The following is a 26492-nucleotide window of genomic DNA, read 5'->3' on the forward strand; positions in this document are numbered from 1 at the left end:
GTGGGGTTTTGGGGGAAAGTGTGGGAGGGATGGTGTTTTGGAGGGTCAGTGCAGATTTAATGGGCGAAATGGACTCCTGCTGCAGTGTAGGGATTCTGTGATCTGTGAATGTCCTTTTAGTGTCCTTGTGTAACCTGCAAACTTGGAAATTGTTCCTTAAACATCAAGATCCAAATCATTAATATGTATCAGGAAAAACAGGGATCCCAACACCAACCGCTGGGGTCTCCACTACAAATTTTCCTCCAGCCTGAAAAATAACCATTGGCCATGACTCTGTTTCTTGTCACTCAGTCAATTTTGTATCCATGTTGCCTTTGTCCCTTTTATACCATGACTTGGAACTTTGCTGAAGACATTTGTGATGCACAACATCAAATGCCTTCTGTAAACTCTTGGAAAGTCATTCTTCTGTATCCCCAAAGCCAGTTTCGTGAGTGCACCAAAAATGACCAATTAATCAATATTTGCAGGCAAAAATCATGTATCTGCAAAAACTTGCATGGCAACCCAAAAATAATTATATGTAGTGTGTTGTGGGTGGCCATACAGTCTTGTGGGAAATGAGCAGCAATAAACATAAATTTGAGTGCCCACTCCAATATCCCCTCTCCCTAACCCATGCTTGGATGCTCTCAGCATCCCCCTCCTCTTTCTACGTCTTGTGAAGTTGGTTGTGTGCATCATGCTCACACCATGGTCCCCTTTGTGTTATTATAATAGCTCCCAAGTGAGTGGTCGTGCTAGTTCAAGAAGGTGGTGATGGAGCTTAGTGACAAGTAAAAAGCATTGCAAAATGGTATGTTGACTGATACTGTGGGCCATGAGTTTAGTCTTAATGGGACTACTGTGTTTTATAAATATTCTATTTAAGTATTAACATAATTTCAGTAATATCAGTTGTTTTAACCCAACAAAATCAAAAGTAGTCATAATCTTGGAGTCTGGGGACCTAACTATTTTTACCATGTTATTAAGCTCTGCGCTTGTGAATTCATCATTCACTGGAGTTTTTAGGAACTGAACCCTTGCTGGTATGGAGGAATAACTGTTTACCTCTTATAGATTGGTTAAACATTATATCCCCTTGAGAAATCTATGCTATCTCTTCCTCATAAACCCATATTTTCCCACAGAACTTCTGATTCGCTGCCAAATAATTGTTTCCGAAAGTTTCCCTGCTACTGAAGTTCAACTGACTGATCTGTAATTTCCAGGATTGGTTATTCAACCTTTCTTTGAACAAGGCTGTAGCGTTGGTATTTCTCTGGTCTTTCTGGCACCGCCCCGGGGTCTAGGGAAGACTGAAATATTGTGGCCAGGCCCCTCAGATGTCTACTCTCACTTATTTATATCATTGGATGCATCTTGCTCACCTCTGGTTCCTTGTTAACTTTAAGTGCCAACAATCTATTCAGAACTTTTTCCTTATTAGTTTTGACCCTTTCTGGTGAGAGGGTTTCTTCCTCTGACATCATAGCCTGGATAACGTCCTCTTCTGCAAAGACAGATGAAACTTATTCATATAATAACACAGCTATGCCCCCATCTCCATCTTTGAATCTCCTTTTTAATCAGCCCCCTGCCTCCTTTAACCACTTACTCGTTGTTTACATGCCTTTTGAAGGCTTTAGGATTTCCCTTTGTTACTTGTAGCCTTCTTTTGCCATTCCTTTTTATTTTGTTTGTTTGCTGTTTCACCACCTCCCCAACCAACCGAACGTTCAGTATTCCAGTGATTCTCAAATGCATTTTTCTCCTTACACCCCATCCTAAGCACACCATTTTTGAATGTTAATTTCTGACTCCTTGGTCACTCAGGAAACTCTGGATTTCTTTTGTCTGTCATTTTATATTAGAGGGAATGTACCTCGCCTGTACCCATACCAGTTACTAATCTTCCTGCTATTGTCTTAGTCCAGTCAAACCTCCTGAATCCTGTTCAAGCCTCATTATTCCCTGCCAGTTGATTCTTCTTGCTCTGGATTGTTGCATGTCATTCACCATCATTGACCTGAAGTATATGATTCAATGATCGCTGTCTCTGAAATGTTATCTCTATCGAAGTTAAACAACTGGACTGAGTTTCTGGGCTTATCCTTGTAATCTTAATCAAGGGTGTAACATTTGAGTTATACAGTGTTGCAGCACCGTCTTTGTTTCTAAAGATGTTTGGAAGATTATGAACAATGTCTGAGCAATTCTCATCATTACTTCCCTCAGTATCTTGGATGGGTCTTTTCTGATTGTGAAGACTTATTTGCTCATTTAATTCTTTCTCATTGTCATGTGTTTAGACCATCCAGCATCTAATTTACCTTCTTCTCCTCTAATAAGTGGGGGCATCTTCTTTCTTAGAATCATAGAATCCCAACAGTGTGGAAGCAGGCCATTTGGCCCAAAGAGTTCACACTGTCTCTCCAAACTGTCTCTCCATCCGATCCGACCCAACCCACTCCCTGTAACCCTGTATTTCCTATTGCTAATTCACCTGGCATGCACTTTTCTGGACACTTTGGGCAATTTAGCATCACCACTCCATCTAATCTGCATGTCTTTGGACGAAGGCAGGAACTGAAGCACCTGGAGGAAACCCATACAGATATGGGAAGAATGTGCAAATTCCACACTGAAAGTTGCCTGAGGCTGGAACTGAACCTGTGCTGTGATGCAGCAGTGCGAATTGTGTTGCCCCAATGGTTTTGGAAAAAAAAATCTTTTTCAAGAAAAAGAATTTCTTGGAAAATACCAATGCACAATATTTCCTTAGTACCTCAACAAATCCTCTTAACTTCATGCAGGCATCCTTTTTTGGACACCAGTGTTATGAAGTTGAAAGTATGTACTATACCTTTAAGAGAGACAATAACGTTCTGAACTGAAAGATTACAAGTACCTGTACATATAATTAGATGGCAGTCCCAGAGTATAGTGTAAAATTGAAAATATGTAATATTTGGCTGTGAAAAGATATCTGAGTTTTGATTGCTGTTTTGACAACAATTTGAATTTAACCAGTTCGTTTAAATTATCCTCAGGATACTAAAACCCAATCGAGTTTGGTTCGATGTTGGCAAAACAATAAATTCAGTGAGGCGATCTGATGTTTGGGAGTATAAGAATGCAGACATTTTGAAAATTGGTCAGAGAGCAGCTGCTGTGGAGAGAGAAACTCCTGGAGAGCCTATTGCCCATCTGGCTCTTTCTCTCAAGAAATTAATCTATCAAAAGTACCTTTTCATGTGCAACATACTCACAGTAAAAAGAAATAAGACAACCGGGGGAGATCTTCAGCCGGAAGAGTGAAGTCACAGAAGAAGACAGACTGAGAGATTTTGAAATTAAGTTGATGTAATTTTAAGAAGTGTCTTATTGGAACAGCAAAGGTTTACCTCCATTTCATAACAATAATTAGCCTGATTTTTTATTTTTAATTACCATTTGCAATTTGTATGTCTTGAGAAGGTTGTTGGGTTCCTTTTTAGGTTGACTAAAAGTCTCCTCTTATTCATTGTTTGTTTCTCTTTCTTCATTTATTTTCCCTTGATCTTGATACATTTGGCTTCCTTCCCAATTGGACTGTCAATTTAATGCATGTCAAATGCACTTTTTTTGGCTTCATTTCAATCTTGCTTATGTTTCTTGCATTGGGGGAATATGCCTTCTTTAATGGCAATCCCTTGATCAGTTGCAGTTTTCCCTGCCACTCTTTTCGCCCAGGTAAAAGGGAATCAAACTATTCCCACCCTATTGATACTAATCTTCTCACAATTATTGATGTTTTCTAAATTTCTCCTTACCCTTTTCCATAGTGAATATAAATCTTAGAAGAGGAAGAAATAGAAGTAGAAGGTCACTTGGCTGCTGGAATCTGCTCCACTGTTGTGTACAATTATGGCTCATCTGCTTATGGTCTTCTCTCTAGTTTCCTGCTAATTTCAGCCCCTATCCATAACCACCATTACTACGACTGATAAATATTGACTGCCTTGTAGACCAAAATCTGTTAAACTTGACCTTCACTACTGTCATGGCCCAGGTTTCTCTGCTCTCAGGGAAGGAAGTCCAAAAGAAAAATGACCCTCAGAGTAGATATTCCTCTTCCTGTCTGCTTAAATGAAAAATGTTCTTTTCAGATAGTGTCCTTAGTTCTGGACACCCAAGAAAGGAAACAGTCTCTTGGGCATCTATCTGTCAAGACCTCTTAGAATCTTTTATCGGTTCATACAAGATCCCCTCTCATTCTAAATCATTTGTCCTTGCTTGTAAGGCAGCATCCAAGGAGCAGGAGAATTGATGTTTTGGGCATTTCCTGAAGAAGGGCTTACGCCCGAAACATCGATTCTCCTGCTCCTTGGATGCTGCCTGACCTGCTGTGCTTTTCCAGCAACACTTTTCAGCTCTGATCTCCAGCATCTGCAGTCCCCACTTTCTCCTCCTTTGTTGTAAGACATGACTAGATTCCTGGGATGAATCTTCTCTGGACTCCTTCCAGTGCAAGTTCAACAGTGTTATAACTTTTGTTTTATGCTTAATTCCTTTGTAATAAATATTAATTACTTGCTCTGCCTGCAAGCTTTATCCTCCCCTTAGTCTCCCTCTGTCCCTCAGCACTCCAGAATAGTTCTGAAGAATTGTCGTACTGGACTTGAAACATTAATTCTGTTTCTCTCGACAAATGCTGCTAGATTGCTCGGTTTGCTGAATTTCTCCAGAATTTCCTGTGTTTGTTGCTTCATAGCCTAGTTGTCACCCATTCCCCCTTCTACCTATTTTTAAGTTGAGGGATGAATGTGTATCTAAAAATACTATTTCCAAACTCCCAACTTTGTAGAGCTTCATACCATTTATGCAGAAAAGATATTGTTAAATTTGAGAGGGTATGGGGAGCGTTAACCAGGATGTTGCCAGGACTAGAGGGTCTGAGTTATAGGGAGAGGCTGAATAGGCTGAGGCTTTTTTCCCCTGGAGCATTGGATACTGAGGGGTGACTTTATAGAGGTTTATAACATAATGAGGGGAATAGATAGGGTGAAGAGGCAAGATCTTTTCTCTCGATAGTGAAGTCCAAAACTAGAGGTATTTACGTTTAAGGTGAAAGGAGAAATATTTAAGTATCTGAGAGGTAACTTTTTTCATGTAGAAGGTGGTGCATATATGGAGCGAGCTGCCCTAGGAAGTGGCAGAGACTTGGACAATTACAACATTTAAAAGGCATTTGGATGGCTCCATGAATGGAAGGGCTTGGTGAAATTCCGAGCAGCCGCGATTATCCGAACAAGATGGGCGGGCATTATTTCGTTCAGATAATTAATTATTCGGATAATCGATTTTACCTTAAACAAGGGAAGCCATACTGATCTAACGCTGTGCTCTACTGGAGAATTTGTTTAAATCTATAATTTTAATGAGTCTCTTATTTAAACAAACTAATCTTTGCATTCTACAAAATACAAGTTAAACTGAGAAGGACTTACCATCACATAAATACTGTAAATGAAATCCCAGCATTAAATAAAGTCCTGAACAGCTCCTATGGTCTCAAGAGCACTTGTCAGTTTCTGGGAACTCAGTGTCGCAATACAAAGACAGAAACACCTGCCTCATGCTTGCTTTTACATTCTTGGCCATTCTTTTCATGAACGGCCTAGTGACGGGAATACCCTGTACTGTGAAACACTTATGCAAAGGGCTTTGTGACTAACCCTTACCTAAAAAATATCCAGTCACTGATACTTGAGCTGCTTGTGTTTCTTCATTTTTGCCAGCGTTTCCAGATGTTCTTCAGTACAGGTAAATTGAATACACCTACCTCTTTGTAACGTGTTTGCAGGACCTTGAAATCATCAGATAATCTGAAATTCGGATAATCGAGGTTTCTCTGTATAGGCCAATTGCTGGCAAATGGGACTGGGTCAGGTTGGGATATCTGGTCAGTGCAAATGAGTTGGACCGAAAGGTTTGTTTCTCTGCTGTATGACTTAGTTTACTGTTGTTTAATATTTGACTTTTACTGTCTAGATTTCTAGTTTATCCAGCTAACCTAAAGCCCTACGTCTATTAGTGTCACATTTTATGCCTATTTTCAATGCTGTTTGGGTAGTGTAGAAGAGATCTGTGCTTAGTTGGGAGCAGCATGGTGGTGCTTCTTTCAACTAGCCAGTAAACAATGACATTCAATTAGCTAGTACACGTTGGCTGTCCTGGAGAGATGTGGAACACTTCTAATCTATTTATTCTCTCAAAACAGGATGTGCATTCACAGGGAGAAGTGGTCTCCTGTTTGGAAAAGGCTTTGGTGAGTGAAGACAAGACGATTTCTGATAATTGTAAGAAGGCCATCCTACGTGTAGCAGAACTCTCTTCAGATGATTTCCACCTCGACAGACACCTGTACTTTTCCTGCAGAGATGATCGAGAACGCTTCTGTGAAGATGTAAGTTGATGTTTCTGTTGCTTGATTTTTACATGTTGATAATATGGCCCTCTCACAGAAATTAAAGCCTCAGAGGAAGGTACTACGTTGGGACTGGGTTAGATTGGGATATCTGGTCAGTGCAAATGAGTGGAACCGAAGGGTTTGTTTATGTGCTTTATGACTTAGTTTACTGTTTTTTTTTGATAATTGACTTTTACTGTCTGGATTTGTAGTTTTTCCAGTCAATCTAAAGCCCGCTATATATTCGTGTAACATTTTATGCTATAACCTGTGTGTCACGTTGAATAATTTACTTGGTCCAAGTCAACCAAGATTACTTGGCTCGAAAAATAATTAAGTGTTTCGAGAGGAGTTCTGATGACACCGAGGGGGACCAAAGCAGTGAAGGAGATCAAGAACAGGAAGTGCCTGTACATGTCTGCTTTTATTTTTATTATCCAAATGAAATGTGAAACTTGGCATCTTGTTGAAAGCCCATCTTGAGAAATATTTTGGCACTTTGTATTCAAGGGTGAATTGAACAGATCAGGAACATGAAAAATGAGTATGTAAAAATAATGATTCATTTTACATCATCCACATCAGAAGTCAAAATAAAAATGTTCTGTTTTCAGGTGTTAGATTACTTAGTGTGGAAACAGGCCCTTTGGCCCAACAAGTCCACACCGCCCCGCCGAAGCGCAACCCACCCATACCCCTACATCTACCCCTTTGTTCTTTGGTTTTTTTCAGGGGCTACTTTTTCATACTCTTCAACCCTTCTATTAGGTGACGCAGTCATGATCATAATAAAGTACAATAATGCATTACGAGGGGAGAATGCTGGTTAGCTGGCAAGTGGACTCTGGTGGTGGTGTTGCCATGGGAATGCACCAGTTAGATAATGCCTGGCAGTTAATTTTAGACACAGCTTGGTCAATAAACCAGGCAGTTTGACTGAGTGGTCAGACAGACCAGAGAATAGCTGTCACCTGTTTGTTGAGTTGAACTTCAGTGGCATTGTGATGCTGATTAGGTAGGTCTGAAGGCTGGCACAATGGTAAATTCCCCCACCATAGACTGGCAGCCAGAACACCTGGCTCCAGCAAAAAAGCTCCTCTTGACTTGACTGAGGATGGCTCCTGCATCCCCATATATAATATGCTTCATGCTTCTTGTCTCTACCTTTAGCTCCCAGCTCCCCAGTTCCAGGGAGAGTGACTGATTGTCATATAAGAAGCAGATGCAACACACGCAAAACCTGAAAATCAAATGATTTTCAGAGTTGTCTTTATTAATATTTTTCTCTGGGTGGCACAGTGGTTCAGTGGTTACCACTGCTGCCTCACAACCAGGTTTAATTCCAGCCTGAGGTGAGTTGGCATGTTTTCCCATAGTCTGCATGGGTTTCCGCCCACTGTTCTATTTTCCTTTCTCAGTTCAAAGGTATGCAGGTTAGGTTTATCTTGCTTAGTTTTATAATGTCTCTGTAATTGCACCACCAAGGAATTCCACTGAAGTTAATCTGTTCATTTTAAGCTAACAACTTTTAATGTTCTTTGAATTTTCTTTGCTGCTTTTTGGGGAGCATCCTGAAGATGAATTCTCAAAATGTAATAGCAAAAGAACAAAGGGTATTTACTGAGGCCCTGCTGTGAATTATGTAGCTAATCTAAATCTATATCAAGGAGGAAAATCAGCCAAAAGAGAGAGAATCGGTCAAAGCCGGTCAACTGGTGTCACACCTTGCCTTAGAATGATTTGGTATGAGAAAACAACTGATGCAGCAAGGGGGTTAGTTGTTGTCTTTAAAAGCAAATCCAGTGAAGGGCAATTTGTCCTTGCATGGTGCAGACAGTATGGATATCAGCAGTGTATATGCAGATAAATGAATCCTGTTATCATGGCATCAGCGCATAGGCAAATGTATTCTGAAGCCTCTTGAGGCCAGCTAACCTCACGGCCCCATCTGCGCATGTGCAGGAGTTGGTGATCATTTTAGGAATTTTGTCATTTGGACAAAATACCCTGCTGTGCTTGTAATTACTGTTGGAGGTATCAAGAGCTGTAGTCAACTTGCAAGTAATATGATCTGTAGCAGTCACTTTATTCCAGGAAAGTCCATTTTATAATTTAATGCATTATAATTTTTAGCACAATTTATGATTTCTCTTGTGGAACTGACAAGCTATTCACATTCCAATTTTCTTGTCTCTTCTCTCCCCCCCCCAACCTGTTAAAACTCATTGTTTAACAGGTTTGCAAGTGTCAATAATTTGAGACAATGGTACCATTGTTGGGGTTTTAAGCGTGTAAAAGCAGTAGATCCAGATAGTTAGGTATAGCAAAGGTCACATGGCTGAGTTTTAAATTACTTGTTGAATAAAGATTGCCATTACCAGTGAGCAATTAACTTCCTGGAGACTGCACGTTTGGACCTACCTGCTGAAAGGTCATGCTTTGGGAGCAAGAACCTGTAATAATTAACACTTTGGAAGGTTGCAAATGGACATGGATCATAGAATCTCTACACTGTGGAAACAGGCCATTTGGCCCATCCACACCAACCCTCTGAAGAGCATTCCACTGAGACGTACCTCTTCGCTTATCCTTGGAACCCTGAATTTCCTTTGACAAAATTCACCTCACCTGCACAATCCTGGACACTGAGGCAATTTAGCATGCTCAATCCACCCAACCTGCACATCTTTGGACTGTGGGAGGAATCCGCAGCACCCAGAGGAAACCCATACTGACACAGGGAGTGCATGTAGACTCTACATAGACGGTTGTCCGAGGTTGTAATCGAACCCAGGTCCCTGGTGCTGTGTCGCAGCAGTGCTAACAGCAGACCCACCATGCCTCCTGACATGGCCTGTGATGACATCTCGAGTTTGCAGATTTTCACTCATTCAGTATTTGTGCTCCAATTTAACTAATGTTGTAACAGGGCCCAGTGGGTGTATTGGGTTTAGGTTTACAGAAGGCACTTCACAAGGCACCGCATCAAAGCTCATTGTGGAAAAAATAATCTAATAGCTTCTTGGCAAGGGTAATAGGTTGGTTGGCTAACAGGAAGCACAGTAGAAGTAATTGGGTCATTTTCAGGCAGGTGGGAGGAAATGAGTCGAGTTCACAGGGGATTGGTGCTGGGGCCTCAACTCTTCACAGTTAATATAAATGATTTGGAGGAAAGGACTGAAGATATTGCAGATAAATTTGATTAGACAAAGGTGGAAAAGTGAGTTGTGACAAGGATACAGCCAGCTTGGAGAGGGATGTCACAGAATCAGGGAATTGTTACAGTGCAGAGGAAGGCCATTTGGCACATTGTCTCTGCACTGGCTCTTCGAATAAACATTATTGCCTATTGCCAATCTCAAGATTTTTCCCCATCCCCTGACACACTGTTGTTATCCAACTAATCATCCAATGACCTCGATAGGTTAAGTGAGTGAGCAAAGATGTCAGAAAGTGTGAAATTGTCCATTTTGATGCAAAGAATAAAAGAAGCATGTTACCAAAATGCTGAGAGGTTGCAGACCTGTGAGGTGCATAGAGATTGGGGTGTCTTCGTGCCTGGTTTGTGGCAAGTTAGTAGACAGGTGCAGCACACAATCAGGAAAGCTAATAGAATGTTATAGTTTATTGCAATGGGAGTTGAATGCAAAAGTGGAGAGGTTATATTTCAGATAGGGTATTGGTAAAACTGTATCAGGAGTAAAGTGTATTGTATTAACCACTGTACTTGCAGAAGGATGTTAATCTATTGGAAGTAGTTCAGTTTGCTAGCTTGATGCCCGGAATCAATGGAATGCCTTATGACGAAAGGCTGGACAGGTCAAGTCAGTACCCTAAAGTGTTTAACAGTGTCAGAGACAACTTAATTGAAACTTTCAAGATACTGAGTGAACAACCAAATGGATGTGGAACAATATTTCTTCTTATAGAATCTCAAATCTCAACTTGTTTAAAAAAAGGGGGAGGGTGGTGAATTTATTAAAAACACAGATGAGGAAATATTTTTTTCTCCTCAGAGGGTTGAGAGTCTTTGAATTCTCTTCTTGAAAAGGTCTTAGATGCAGAATCTTTTTAAGACAGAAGTAGGTGGATTCTTCATTTCCAGGGGGATGAAAAATTGTTGAGTATGCAGGAATTGTGTCTGTCTTCAAAACTGGTAAGCCCTATGTTAGAAACACTTCGAATATGAAGCACACGAGCTGCCTTTCAGACCATTTAATCTTTGTTCATGTCCATGTTTACGGTTATGCTGCACACACAACTCCATTCACTTATTATCTTCAAATAACATTGGCACATTTTATATTCCTTTATCTCTTATGTATTTATTGACCTTTCCTTTGTAATGCATTTATGCTTTCCACCTCACTTAGCCCTTTGGTGACAAATTCCACCTTCTTTCCCATCTTCTGAAAGTACTTCTGAATTTCCTATTCGATTCATTAATGATGATTTATGGCTACTAGTTTTAGTGTTTTCTCACAAATTGAAACATCATTGACACATTGCTACATTGACACCATCAAATCCATTGATAACTTCCAACTTCTCCCTCAGACCACTCCTCAGCCTTGTCTTTTCTAAATCAAGAAGCTTATCATTGTTGATGGGTGTAGAACCTTTCTATTCTGATGTTTGAATAAATTTATTTGCATGTTCTCTAGTGTCTTTATATTATTTGCATAATATGGAGACCAGAATTGATCATATTGCAGCACTGTGGTTTATCCAAGGTTTTGCACAATTTAATGTTATGTCATTGACTTTTAATTATGTCCCTTGACAATTGTAATCTGGTGCAGTGATTGCATTTTGAAAGCTTTATTAACCTGTCTTGCTTTTTTTTGAGCTTTGTCTGCCTTTATTGTTTCATCTCTTCACTCCTTCATCCCACTTAAGATTCTTATTTTCTCAATATTGTATTCATTCCTTATTTTCCAACCAAAATAAAACCATGTGTATGTTAAAATGGATTTGCCAATTTCATACCCATTCTGCAAAATTATTGGCATTGTTAGTGTATTTTGTTGCAGCCTGTAGCTCCCAAATTTGATGCCATCCACAAATTTTGCAATTACCTTTCAGATTCCTGAGTCCACAACTTTTATGTAAATTGTTTAGGTTAGTGGTTCATAGTGGAAACCATATTCTAGAAAACATTATTGCTTTCATTTAATGTATGACCAACAGTGTTGCTAAAAGTCTGAATTAATTAGGTTCCTTCAGTGTATAAGTACGCCAACAACTTCTCAGGCATAATCAAGCAAAATAGATATCAGGAGAAAGGCAACTTTTAGCTTATTTTAAGAAGGGCCTTCAATGTAAATGTTTTGGAATTTTTTTCTTTCTTCTTTCATGGGATACAGGCACTGCTGGCGAGACCAACATGTGTTGAATTAGGTGACTTGCTCATCCACATTCACTGTGGATCCAGAGTCAGGTGTAGGCTAAAATCTGCCAAATGGAAGATTTTCTGCTTAAAATGATTTCTGGGCAAGGTGAGTTTTCATGACACTTCATGATAGAAATGGCAGTATTACTGACACAAGCTTTTAATTCCAGATTTATTCACTGAATTCAAGTTCCATTACCTGCCATGGTAGGATGTGAACAAATGTCATCAGAGTATCAGCCTGGCTTCTGGATTACTATTCTTGTGACAATGCCATTACCACCTTACCTAACAGGGACAACAGTGCTAAAATCTGTGGAGTTGAGAGATGATGCTAATTGCTGATTTTGAGAGGTGTAAGAAGTCAGAGGATTAAATCCTGCTCTGTAGCTTCTCATTTTGCTCTTTTGCTGACGAGGCCAGGGAAAGAGAAAAAGATAATCTGATAGGATGCTTGATTGAGTGATACATTATAATCGATTAAAATTGAGCATTGACAATGTTTTTGAAATCTGGTAGAATTGGGAATGCTGAAGGATGTGGACATATTTTGTATGTAAGAGTCAAAGCTGGGAGTTGGGAAATGCAAGGCTTGGATAAATACCATTTTCAGTCAAAAAGTGTGGCGCTGGGAACACCCAGAAGGTCAGACAGCACCTGAGGAGGAGGAGGAGAATCGCTAAACCCTTCATCAGGAATGTGGAGTTGGGGAAGGGGCCTGAACGATAAATAGGGTGTGGTGAGGTTCCTGGGAAGGCAATAGGAAGATGCAAATGGGGGGGAAGGTGATAGTGATAGGTCAGAGGGGAGGGGAGTAATTGGGTGGGAAGGAAGATGGATAGGTAGGACCGTTCAAGAGGATGGTGCCGAGTTGGAATGTTGGATCTGGAAGAGAGTGGGGGGAGGGGAGATGAGTAAACTGGTGCAGTTGATGTTGATACCATGTGGTTGGAGGGTCCCAAGGCGGAGTATAAGGCATTCTTCATCCCGGCATCGGTGCCTTGAATTTGGTGATGGAGGAGGCCCAGAACTTGCATGTCCTTAGCAGAATGGGAGCAGGTGTTGAAGTGGCCAGCCATTGGGTAGTGTGGTTGTTTAGTGCATGTGTCCCAGAGATGTTCTGTGAGCCTATCTCCCCCATGCACATCTCTGCCAGATGTGGAAGGATCCTTTTGGGGCCTTGGACAGAGATCGGAGTGGGGGTGGGGGGGGCGGAGTGGGAGGTATGGGCACAGGTTTTTCACATCATCTGGTGGCAAGGGAAGGTGTTGGGAGTGGGGGTTGGTTTGGTGGGGGGTGTGGACTTAACAAGGGAGTCACAGAACACTTGATTCCTGCTTCTTGAATGTTGCCTGACCTGCGGTGATATCCCAGCGCCACGTTTTTTAACCCTGACCTTCGGCATCTGCAGTTCTCACTTTCTCCTGCATACAATTCTCATGATACTGAGATCTCAAAATAAAAGATTCTTTAGTGCAATCTTATAACTACGGTGTTAAAAATAATTCTGACACATTTAATTTGTGTCTTGATTTCCCTTAAGAACCAAAAGTTAATGCTGATCTCTCTCTTTAACCAGAGGTACCTATTTGCCAAGTAACATTCACACCATCCAAATGCCAGGCAATGATCATTTCCGATAAGAGGTGATCTAACCACTGCACCTTGACATTAACTGGTGTGAGCATCACTGAATCCCCCACTATCATCATCCCTAAGGTTACCACTGATCAGAAACTCAACTGGACTAGCCAAATAAATACAGTGGCTACAAGACCTGGTCAAAAGCTAGAAGTCCTGTGTGAGTAACTTACCACCTGACTCCTTAAAGCTTATCCATCTACAAAGTATGAGTTAGCAGTCTGATGAAATACTCCCCACTTCCCTGGCTGAGTGCGTCCCCAGTCACAGTCAAAAAGCTTGGCACCATCCAAGACACAGCAACACATTTGATTGGCACCAATTCTACAAGCATTTGCTCCCTCCTGTACTGACGCTCAGTTGCAGCAGTGTGAATGTCTACAAGACCCAAGATCCTTTGATAACTCTGACCAAACCTACAACCACTCCCATCTAGAAGGACAAGGGCATGGGAAGATCACCCTGCATGTTTCCCTCCAAGCCACTCACCATCCTGATTTGGAAATATATTGATGTTCGTTCACTGTCACTGGGTCAAAATCCTGGAATTCCCTCTTGATCAACATTGTGCGTCTACCTAAAGCAAATGGACTGCTGCAGTTCAAGAAGGCAGCTCACTGCCACATTCTCAAGGGCAACTTGGGACAGCCAATAACAGGCACTGATACCTATGTCTCACAAATGAATAAATTTTAAAAAGCTATGATCAGAGTACCTAAAGATAGATAGATAGTATAAGGTATTAATGCCCAAGCAAATGAATGTGGCATCCGTATGTGTGTTGTTTAAACCTCTTTATGTATTAAATATGTTCTCATCAATATTAAATCTGGGGGAATAACTGGATATCTTGCATGTCCTTCTTAAACTAATTTTGTTGCCACACATTTACTTCCTTTTCAGATTTTCCAGTTTAATTGATTTATTTCAATTAATTATTGTCAAAATGTCGAGGAGTTCTTAGTACTCTGCATAATTGTACTCTCTTGCAAACTCCAGTTTCTTTGTGAAAGGATTCATATGTTTAAATTAATGCTCGGTGGTCAATAAATTAATTTTACTTGGTGGGGGGGTGGGGGGGGGTGGGGGTGGTGATGTGGCTGAAATGGATTTTAAATAAGTATCCCTTAGAACATCAAAGATCTTTGAAGCCAGTCTCCATTGGGAGGGATGGGGGACAGAAGAGGAAAATATCAAGCTCATTGAAAGAAGTGCATCCACTGTTTATAACACAGAATGCATTGTATTTCCACCAATTTGGAGATGTTGTATAGCTAACTGATAGCTTTCGGCTAACAATCCTTCAATCTAATATTGGGTTACTTTATTCATGTATTCATGATTGTGGAGGCATACTCACATTGTGCATGAATCAGTTCAGCCTTTCTTGCTCAACAAATTTACAAAGCACTTTTCCAAAGCATTGTATTAGTTATTATATCTTTCATGCTATACCTCAGATTATTTATCTTGAGAAGTGGACATGGTGATATGTTTTGAGATGGCTAGCTCTTAGGTGGGAAGGGGAAGAGCAGTGACGTAGATTTTCATTTGTAGTGTGGATGAATTTCCATTCTGTCTGTCTTGGCAACCTGCGGCAACAGTAGTTAGGAATAATGTGTTATGTTTAATATTTTGCAATGTTGTACTGATTGTTCAATCTGAGTGGCTGGCATCTGTATTGTAGTCCTTTCTAGCATGAAGTTAGGAATATCATCCTTGGGAGAATAGGAGTTCGAGAAGATCTCTGGTAACGTGGTAGTACCTTGAATTATATGGTGAAACAAGAGTCGAAACCATTGAAACCAAAAGTATAATTCTTGAGCATCCTGGATCATGCAACAGCAACTTGAATTTATATGGTTTAAGGAGTCCTGCTTTTTTATCAAGTACAGTTTCTTCTTGGTTTCATTGATGTTCATGTACATAGATCCCGGAAAGTTGCCACCCAGATTGATAGGGTTGTTAAGAAGACATATAGTGTGTCAGCTTTTATTAGCAGAGGTATTGGGATTCAAAGCCATGGGTTTATGTTGCAGCTATACAAAACTCTGTTTGGGCTGCACTTGGAGTATTGCATACAATTCTGGTCACATTATAGGAAGGATGTGGAAGCTACTATGATGATGCCTGGTATAGATGGAAGCTCTATGAGGAAAGGCTGTGGGACTTGAGGCTGTTTTCATTGTAGAGAAGAAGGTTCAGAGGTGACTTAATCGAGACATGTAAGATAATCAGAGGGTTAGATTGGGTGGATAGTGAGAGCCTTTTTATTTGGATGGTGATGATGAGCACAAGGGGGTATAGCTTTAAATTGAGGGGTGAGAGATATAGGACAGATGTCAGGCGTAGTTTCTTTACTCGGAGAGTAGTAGGGGCATGGAATGCCCTAACTGCAACAGTAGTAGACTCGCCAACTTTAAGAGTATTTAAATGGTCATTGGATAAACATATGGATGAATATGGAATAGTGTAAGATAGGCTTCCGATTAGTTCCACATGTCAGCACAACATTGAGGGCCGAAGGGTTTGTACTGTAATGTTCTATGTTCTATCTGTAAAAATTGTTCAGTGTTAGTTTGCATCTTTGGGTTTTTTAGTGCACTCACTATTAATCATTAACCTTCTATTTTGTTGACTCCATAGATTCAGGGTGGAGAGGGCCGTGTGTACAAATGTCTTTTCAATCACAAGTTCGAAGAAGCCATGAGTGATAAGGTAAGCAGACAGTTCAAAGGTTCCTATCACTGATTTACTTATATCCTGATTTTGTGTGGAATAATAATGTTGCCAATTATTTTTTCTTTCTACTGAGCAAGTTTATCATTGCTGGTTCAATGTGTTTCAATAGCTAGTTCTGGCTAACATATTGCATAAATTGCAACTGCTCTTTTCTATTCTGAGCCCAAGTTGGACATTTCTGTTTGTTTGATTTTGCTGTGCATCTAACATTTGTGTTTGAATTATAACATTCAATGACTGCCTGTGTGTCTCAATGATCTTTTTATCCCTACCACAGTGATCCTTTGCTGTTTCCTTGTTGCACTTTGAAGGTTGTTGTTTCTTTGATGTTTTCCTTGAATGTGTAATTAGGATGAAATGCTTGACCCTTCAGTATTCGCCATCTGTGCTATTGACTGAGTAATAACTGGCAACAAAATTATTTTGTATTGTGCACTCTGGTGTACTTAGAAAGCAAACCTCTGAGTTAGAATATTCTATTTTCAAATACTATTCCATGCTCCTTGGAGAAGGTTGAGCAGGGAAGGTGTCCTGTATGAAACTCAGCAAATTTGTAGTGTTATTTGTGGGAATGCATTACGTAAGTTTTCTGTCTCAAGTACTGGCATTCACCTTTGACTCCAGGCTGGCTATAATATGTCAAATTTCTTTATAAGTTAGCTGCTCTAGACAACTGAATTAATTTTTTTTTGCTACTTGTCTGCATATTTCATAAGTGATTTGGATTTATACTTACCACATACATCCATATAAACTTCTCTTTGTGTATTTTAAGATGAAGAGAATATTTCCAACTTAGATTTCTTTGTAGAAATATAGATACAGTCACTATAGTACCAGAAGGCCATAGGAATGCGCTCTCATTAGAGAGTGATTACTGTGGCTGATTTAACCTGAGAGTCACCACCCCTCAGGCAAAATGTGAACTTGAGAATGCAGGACATTCATGGTGACCTCAGCTAAAATGGGAATTAAATCTGCACAGATGGTGTCACACTGTCTGTGTCACAAACTACCTGTCCAGCCAGTGAAGCTAGCTGACTGCTGGAGGGGGCCTCTTTCCTTTACTCCACAATCAGGCTGGTGTTTGCAGTTTGCTGATTACTGTCGTGGTCTCTGTCCAGCAGGCTCTGCAACTTCAAAGACCCGAATTGCTGCACTAGGGCAACTCCGCTGGAGAGAGAGCGCTGAATCAAACTCATTGTTTATCTCCACACAGTAATTGCGACCGTCATCAATGCCTGGTCGATTCCCTTTCTTGCTGGTGGGACAGTGGCCACTCGGTACCTATCCACTTGGGCAGTACTCCCAAGAGAGATAAAAAGAGATCAAACTTTTATTCTGGCCAGCGATTTCCCCTTGATTATAGACTGAAATCTGCTGTCAACTCAGCCTGAATTGGTGTACCCAGAAGGAGCAAGATGCACTCAAATATGAGTTCAGAATTACCAGTGAACTCTATTGCAGAAAAATTTTTTAACTTACCCAGTCCGTGCAATACTTAGATGAAAAGTATACTCTATACTGTGATATAAAATATAAGGAAACTATAGTGGATACAATGTAAATCTTTAACCTTACACAATTTGCAGGGTACTTATACTTTAAGAATTATACAACCACCCTCCCCTCTTATGCCTAACCAACTACTCCAGAGTATGAGTGTCCCAGGCCTGAAAAGGGTCCTTACAGTCTCAGAGGGACTTGTTGCTTGTCTGGTGGGGCTCCCTCTCATGCTCGGGTATTGTGCGGACTTCTGAAGTCCGAGGTCGATGCCTACAGCCCCAAAGGGTTGGTGTCCAGAGACGCAGTGAGTTTAGAACGAGAAGAATGAAAAGGAAAAGAGCACTGACCGCTGACCCTGCTGCCCCTTTCACCCTTGAGATTCCAAAGGGCCGGCCGGCTCCACCCCTCAGATCATTTCAGTTCACCAAACATCTCCAGTGACTGCTCGGGCTGGTTTAATCTCATCATTCGTGTAAACAGAAGGGTCAATACCGTCCCACATTTACTTTTGATAACTTCATGGAGCCTCCCAAACTGTTTTCAGATTAGAATTAATAGTCATCCCATTAACTAGATCAGCTTCATTTTTCAGGATTCAGTACCATTTCTGTGCCTCTCCCTTGATATGATGTCTGGTGGGTGCCATTTTGTTGGTCGAGTTGCCTCATATCTCTGAGGATCTCTGTCCCCAAAAGAAGATGTGTCCTTATTCTGGCAGGCATAGATGGGGAATCCTGCCTGAATGATGACAGGTTGACCAGTTTTTCACAAAAGGCCATTTTCTTTCAGTCTTTTCTTTTAAAACTGAAACTGCTACACTGCAGACCCAAAAACTGGAGATTAGTGGTTGTTAATATTATGGTTGTTACAGAAAGATTAAATTCATACTGTTCGAAATGTGGCCAAGTTGCCAAGGAAATGGAAAGCATATGTGTTTTTTTAATAACGTCCAAATAGCTGCTGCTTACCACATTTATATGTGCCACGTTTTAGATTGTTTTAGATGCTGGACAATGTTCCCCCACAGTGACCATTTTTGAAGTTCAAACTCCCCAGATTGTTGAATTTAGTTGAATGTTTGATTTAGAGACAGCATCAAAGATTCATCTACAAACAGCAGGCAAATACATTCTGAAAATTTTCAGCTGTAGAATTTGAACTTGTGTTAAAGCAAGCGTGCATGATTAAACTTAATCATGATTAAACTTGGTAATCCCATCTGTCTTCCTGTCCTGATGCTCATTGCAATCCTGATTTAAACTAAAAGCTCCCTACCAACAAACCAAGTATCTCAGCAGTCCTTTTTGAGCCTTTTCTAATCCAGTTTGCTTATTGTCACTGCTAATACTTGGTACTTAGCTCTCTTAACAAACTTAAAGTAATTTGAGCCAAAATTAGGTATCATGGACAGCTCTCTCTATTAGAGAGAAATAGCGATATAACCTGAGGAGCACCACTCTGCACCAAGGGTCTAGGGTAAGACAAGGAGGCAGTGTGAGGCCTCCATGAACTATGACAGCCTCATGGACATTGAATCTGTGCTTTTGGTTTTCTCCACACGCACCATCTAACTAATTGAGGCTCAAGTAAAGCACCACAGTTTAAGCTTATGCTTGACTAAAGGAAGCTGCATAAGGAACTGAAAGATGAACTGGCTGAAACTTGTGCAGTACTGAGCTTTGAATACACAGCTTTGCTGAGGCTGAACCTGAATCCAAAAGCTGATACTGCTTATTCGACTAAAAATTTTTCGTTATGATTCTGAAGTAGAGACCTTTTGCATGTAGAGCAGGTATAATTATTCATTCACGAGTTTTGAGCAACATGAGGTCACTCAGCCCTTTAGGCCTGCTCTGATATTCAGTAAAATCCTGACTGATTTGAATGTGTTCCAACATCCGCACACAACTATTCCTAATTGATTTGTTTACGAATTAACTTTCACCTTAAAAATATTCAATGCCGCTACCTCCATTGCCATGTGAGGCAGAATGTTCGAAAGTTTCTCAACCCTCTCAGGAAAAATATAAGTCCTGTCATAGCTGTTCTAAAAGGCAACCACTAATTTTAAAAGTGTCCCCTAGTTTTGAATATCCTTTCCATGGTCACCTTGTTAGGATGAATCAAATTCTTACAAATTTCAGTCAGATCACCCCTTACTCTTCTAAACAATCAAAACAAGCCAAACTGATTTGTTGTATGATAACTGACTCATTCCAGGTGTTAATCTTGTAAAACTCTTCAGAACTGTCTCCAGAACATTTACCTCAGTCCTTATCTAAGGAGACCAAACTGCGCATAATATTGGAGATTTGGTTTGAGCAATGCCTTATACAACTGCAACATGCCATCCTCACTCTTGTGTTCAATTCCTCATGTAACAAAGCATTCCGTGAGCTGCCTTAATCACTCACTGGACTGTTTGCAAATATTTTATGCTTCATACCATGCACTGGGAGCACCTAAATCCCTTTGCATCACAGATTCTGCACTTGTTTAACCTGTTCAGATGTGTTGTGACAGCCCTCTGGTAATCAAATCCCAGGTGGAGCACTGCCAGTGTGCCACAAAACCCCAAGATGAGGATCATCAGGGAATTGAACCGAGGACCTATCAAGTATTGCTTATTTCAAAATAAGAATTGTGCACCTTTATTATCAATGTGCTGGACATGTCATGACACATCTGAGGTAGGTGGGACTCCAAATGAGACTTTCTGGTTTGATGTACTGACACTAACATGGGCCCTTTTTGTGTGGTCACATAATCAATCAATGCCCTCCATCTATTCAACCTTAACCTTACAATATAAATGACAGAGCTTTTACATTAAAAGACTTGCAAGCAGTGTTCTTTCTTTTTGTCTTCTAAGTAGTAGATGTCACAGGTTCAGAAGGTGCTGTCAAAGGAGTCTTGGCAGGTTGCTGCTTTGGTAGATAAGTAAATGATTACGGTGGTGGATGGGGTACCAATCGAAAGGGCTGCTTTATTCTACATGTTGTTGAGCTGCTTGAATATTATGGGAGTCATGACTCTCGACCTGCCGAGATAAACTTCCATCATACTTTGTAGCTTAGATGGTGGAATGATTTTGGAAGTTCGGAAGTGAGTCATTTACTACAAAGTAGGTTGACCTCTGGCCTCCTCTTACAACCGCCTTAACTAAATGGCTAATCCATAATGTGACTTATCCAAAGCTAAAGCAGAGAGCAACAAATCATCGATAATGTTCTAATGCAGAGAGCAATTTTAAAATTAGCCAGAGTAAGTGGGGCAAAACACATACAGTGTGTTGTCCTGTGCAAACTGCTTCCAACATCAAAACAAAAAACAAGTACCAAACAATAAATCTGAAGCTACCTTGAAGCACAGTGACAGACTTTAAACAAAAGAAATGCTTCAATTTTGCTGTAATATTTTGCAAGAACCATAACAATGCAGAAATATGCCTAAGGATCGCCACCTGTGAAGTACAATTTAAAGAGAGTCAATACTATTAGAAATGTCATTTTCTAATTAACTGCAGTCTAAAACTATATTAATTTAATCAGGTAACAAACTTTGTGTTTGTGAGGCTATTCAATATTTAGCAGATTTTAATGCATTATGTAAGTAAATATACTTAATGATTATATTAGTGGGTAAGTTAGCGAGACACCAGTGCAGTGATCCAGAGATGAATCACTTTTTATGAGAACAGCAAATTTAACCTTCGTGAATTATAATAAACTCTGGAATAAAAACCTAGTGTCTATAATTGTGAGCATGAAATTGTTGTAAAAATTTGCTGGTCTGTTGGGGAAGACTATTTGCCATTCTTGCCCATGCTGGCCTTTAGAAGACTGCCTAATTTGCTTCTGATATTGTTCAGTCGGCCATTCAGTTGTATTAAATTTCTATGAAAACATTAGACATTGAGTCATACAACACAGAAACAGACCCTTCAGTCCAGTCTGTACATGCCAACCAAGTTCCCCAAAAAGAACTAGCCCCATTTGCTTGCATTTGCCCCATATCCTTCTAAGTCTTTGCTGTTCATGTGCCTGTCCAAAGGGACTGGATACAAACCGGCATTTCCAGCAGCTGTTACCCCCTACTCGCTGCTGATGTACATGATTCCACGCATTGCAACATGTAGTTTTATATGCACATTGGTAACAGTCATTATTGCAAAACCATTTTGAGGCATTGAAGATTGGAGATTACATTGTTGCGAATTTAAGGGAAATTTACCATTTGGAAAATGCACTTTTAATGCATTAAGTCATAGATATTTGTGGAAGTATTTTTAGCAATAGGAATCCTTAACTCTAAAAATTTAAGGATGAATGTAAACAGAAGCATTCATTAGTTAAGCACTTGTAACAATTTGCTTTTAACATCGAAAAAGTGAGGAATTACACATTTGTAACGTTTCACTTTGTGAATAAATCTGAACAGAGTAAAGAGTGATTTCTGGTCTCTTCACCAAATAGCTGCTTGAAATTTAACAGTTGTTACTTTTTCAATGTTGGAGCACATACCATGAAGTTAGAAAGATGCAATTATTCCAGTCAGCTTTTCAATGCTATGGCTGCTGAAGATCTCTTATTTTGCTTGTTAACTAGAAAACAGTTTTCCCATGAAATCCTGGATGTTCCAGCATGCTCATATCTGAAGTTCACTGCACTACTTGGTCACAAATCTTAACAGCTTGAACTTGTGTGTCACCTTCAACAAAACAGAATATCCCAAATGGTTTCATAAGAAACAGAAGGTAACAGATACTGATCAGGAAAAGGGTGTTATGGGAGGTAACAATTTGTATGATGAGAGATGTATCTCAGTGGGGTGACTTCAAAAGATAGTTCTTGTAGGTGTGTGGAAAGCTGTGTTTCTGACCGTGGAACAGGGGCATACAGACCCATTGAAAAAGCAGTGTGAAAGTTGGCATGAGAGCCATACTGGGACATAGGCTGTTTGAGGAATTTTGTAAATGAGAGAGAAAATTCTGACACGAAAGCAAAGTGCTGCTGATGCTACTTAAAATCTGAAATAAAATGCTGGAAAATCTTGAGAGGCCTGGCAGCACTCGTGGAAAGACAAAACAGAGTTCTTGTTTTGAATCCAAAGATTCTTGTTCAGTGAAAAAAAAATGACATTGAGACCAAGGATTTTGAATGCACTTTCTGAAACAAGTTTGCTATTTCTGCTTTCACCAGCTTTGTGCAATGCTGGAGCCGAAATAAATGTTACATAGACAGCTAAATGGGCATCTAGGAGCTCAAGAAGTATTGTGTATTAAATTGAAGTTTGGATTCTGGAATTTGTCTTGAGCTGCATGAACCTGGGGTTACAACATCATTCTTCTGCTCAACCTGCTTGTTATTGTCATTTTATTGTGGAAAAGTTCTTTTCGTTTTGAGGGCTTCTACAGTATAGTGATCTCTATACTCTTTTCCAGTGTCGCGAGGCTCTCACAACTCGACAGAAACTGATTGTACAGGATTACAAAGTGAGTTACTCATTGGCCAAGGCATGTAAAAATGATCTCCGGAAGTATCGATGCAACGCAGAGAACTTGCCTCGTGCTCGTGAGGCTCGACTTTCCTACTTGTTGCTCTGTTTGGAATCTTCAGTGCATCGAGGCAAGTACTAACTGTTGCTGGCACTGGTCTTCAGCCCGGCATGTGCTCTGAGTTGAGAATGTTAAATATTGACTTTATTTGTAGGTGGCATTGGAGTTTTAAAAACATTTTCCAATTAATTTAGCGTGAGTCTATACTTTTTCCTGGGCCGTCAGTGCACCAGAAAGTTGTGTTATTTTACTATGATTTTTTGAGAAAGGGAATCTTAGTTTGCTGATTCATTAGGTTGCAGCCAACTGAAGGGGAGGGCCAACCAGACATGACCCTGGATCAGGGAGTTCATGTGGACTCTCATTCGCTTCATGTAATTTTGTGGTTCAAAGTTCAACAAACTCAGTTTGGATATCGTAAGCTAATGGGAGAGTCTTGCAATTTTTAGAGGTTAAAATTGAACAGTGTATCAGTGGAGCTAGGATGGATTCATAGCTTAAGTTATGATGTTCATTTCGTCCGTTCACCGAACCAAAAAAGAAACTGGTAAAAAATCCAAGTTGGGATTTGGAAATGAACAGGCTACATTGTGAAAAATGAGATTGATAAGTTCATAAGCAGATTGGTGGCCAATTCTGAGCTTTTGGTATAATATTGTTGCAAAGCATTTGCATCATACTCTGTATGATTTGCCCAATTGCTAATTCTGATTGAGTTGCTAGCATGTTGAGAGTAATAGGTGTGTCACTCAATAATAATTCTGTACTTGTTGACTTATACATTCAGTATTGTTGAAAAATCATGGGATGTTGGTGCATGCTGTTTGACAATGGAATGAAAGCTCAGAAAAACAGCCAGACGCTATTTTTTTCATGTATGTGGCACAGAAAAGAAGGAAGGAATGGATAGCCTTGCAAAATATGGGGGTACTAGCAAATGGAGGATGCCATCGATAATTCCTGCTTAAGAGTTATGGAATTGTTATGTGCAAAATTCTAATGTGTCACTGGTTATCTCCCGAACTGGATAGGTCGACAACTGAGTGGCGAGTGCCAAGGAGAGATGTTGGATTATCGTAGAATGCTAATGGAAGATTTCTCACTAAGCCCTGAAATTGTCCTCAATTGTCGAAGTGAGATCGAACTCCATTGTTCAGGCTTGCATCGGAAGGGCCGAACGCTCCATTGCTTGATGAGAATGGGTCGCGGTGATAAGGGCAACCTGGGGCAGAACTGCCAGCAGTCAGTAAGGATTTTTCTACCTATCAAAAAAATCTTACCTTTTAACCTAAGGATTGGGTTCAAGTCACAGTGCATCATTTGCCATTGGTGGTGCAAGGGATTTTGGGTCACTTTTGGGTGAAGGCAATGACTGCACAACACAGGAAATCTGACTTCAAGAGCAGATGTTAGGAACGTAGCCTACTTTTGCTGCTATTTTCTGTGTTGGTTTTTGAGCCAGCCATTCAGTATGATCATGGCTGATCATTCAACTCAGTACCTTGTTACTGCTTTCTTCCCATACCTTTTGATCCCTTCAGCCTTAAGAGCAATGTTGAATTTCACCTTCAAAACATGCAAGGTTTTGGTGTCAGCTGTGTCCTGGACTGGGGAGTTGCACAACCTCGCCACTCTCTGGATGAAGGAACTTCACCTCAGTCCACTCCTAAATGGTAAAAACAATGACTGCAGATGCTGAAAACCAAATACTGGATTAGTGGTGCTGGAAGAGCACAGCAGTTCAGGCAGCATCCAAGGAGCAGCAAAATCGACGTTTCGGGCAAAAGCCCTTCATCAGGGATAAAGGCAGTGAGCCTGAAGCGTGAAGAGATAAGCTAGAGGAGGGTGGGGGTGGGGAGAGAGTAGCATAGAGTACAATGGGTGAGTGGGGGAGGAGATGAAGGTGATAGGTCAAGGAGGAGAGGGTGGAGTGGATAGGTGGAAAAGAAGATAGGCAGGTCGGACAAGTCCGGACAAGTCAAGGAGACAGTGCTGAGCTGGAAGTTTGAAACTAGGATGAGGTGGGGGAAGGGGAAATGAGGAAGCTGTTGAAGTCCACATTGATGCCCTGGGGTTGAAGTGTTCCGAGGCGGAAGATGAGGCGTTCTTCCTCCAGGCGTCTGGTAGTGAGGGAGCGGCGGTGAAGGAGGCCCAGGACCTCCATGTCCTCGGCAGAGTGGGAGGGGGAGTTGAAATGTTGGGCCACGGGACGGTTTGGTTGATTGGTGCGGGTGTCTCGGAGATGTTCCCTAAAGCGCTCTGCTAGGAGGCGCCCAGTCTCCCCAATGTAGAGGAGACCACATCGGGAGCAACGGATACAATAAAAGATATTAGTGGATGTGCAGGTGAAACTTTGATGGATGTGGAAGGCTCCTTTAGGGCCTTGGATAGAGGTGAGGGAGGAGGTGTGGGCACAGGTTTTACAGTTCCTGCGGTGGCAGGGGAAAGTGCCAGAAAGGGAGGGTGGGTCGTAGGGGGGTGTGGACCTGACCAGGTAGTCACGGAGGGAACGGTCTTTGCGGAAGGCGGAAAGGGGTGGGGAGGGAAATATATCCGTGGTGGTGGGGTCTTTTTGGAGGTGGCGGAAATGTTGGTGGATGATTTGGTTTATACGAAGGTTTGTAGGGTGGAAGGTGAGCACCAGGGGTGTTCTGTCCTTGTTATGGTTGGAGGGGTGGGGTCTGAGGGCGGAGGTGCGGGATGCGGACGAGACGCGTTGGAGGCTGAGGGCGGAGGTGCGGGATGCGGACGAGATCAATGGCCTATCCTGGATCTTTAGTTGATGACTGTTGGTTCTAGACTCCCCAGTCCTCAGTTCTGATTGAATTTTGTAGGTTTCTATTAGGTCTCCTCCTCTTTCTCCCCCCCCCCCCCACCTCAATTTTGACTGAGCAAGTTACTGTGTCACACTGACCGGATGGATTTACAACGTATGATATCTGGTTAGAAATGTAGTTTTGTTTGAACAATAAGGAAAATTAATTAGGTAGCATAAACTTGTTACTTAAAGGTAAAAATTTAAAGTTAATCATTAAAAGCACCAATGCAGCTAACAGGAAAAAAAGGTCCCCTTTGAAATTATCTTAGTCTTGAAGAAGAGGTGGAGCTGGCGAGGATATGCTGTTAATTAAGTTAATAGATTATTACTCAACATGGACAACAAAAACATATAAATAATAACTACTGAAAAGGAGGACTGGGAAGAGCCACAGCAA

At 40.8% G+C, this 26492-nt stretch overlaps 1 protein-coding gene across 2 annotated transcripts in view; it reads left to right on the forward strand.

Moving 5' to 3' along the window:
* glg1a (golgi glycoprotein 1a) overlaps nt 1-26492 on the forward strand; it is a 140364-nt gene that overhangs the window by 57522 nt on the left and 56350 nt on the right. For both annotated transcript variants that reach the window (XM_072547752.1, XM_072547753.1), the window contains exons 5-8: nt 6251-6436; nt 16119-16190; nt 23164-23347; nt 24309-24523. In XM_072547752.1, the coding sequence (XP_072403853.1) occupies nt 6251-6436; nt 16119-16190; nt 23164-23347; nt 24309-24523 (657 nt within the window). The remainder of the gene's footprint in view (nt 1-6250; nt 6437-16118; nt 16191-23163; nt 23348-24308; nt 24524-26492) is intronic.

Source organism: Chiloscyllium punctatum, chromosome 26, assembly GCF_047496795.1.
Source record: "Chiloscyllium punctatum isolate Juve2018m chromosome 26, sChiPun1.3, whole genome shotgun sequence".
Classification (NCBI taxonomy): domain Eukaryota; kingdom Metazoa; phylum Chordata; class Chondrichthyes; order Orectolobiformes; family Hemiscylliidae; genus Chiloscyllium; species Chiloscyllium punctatum.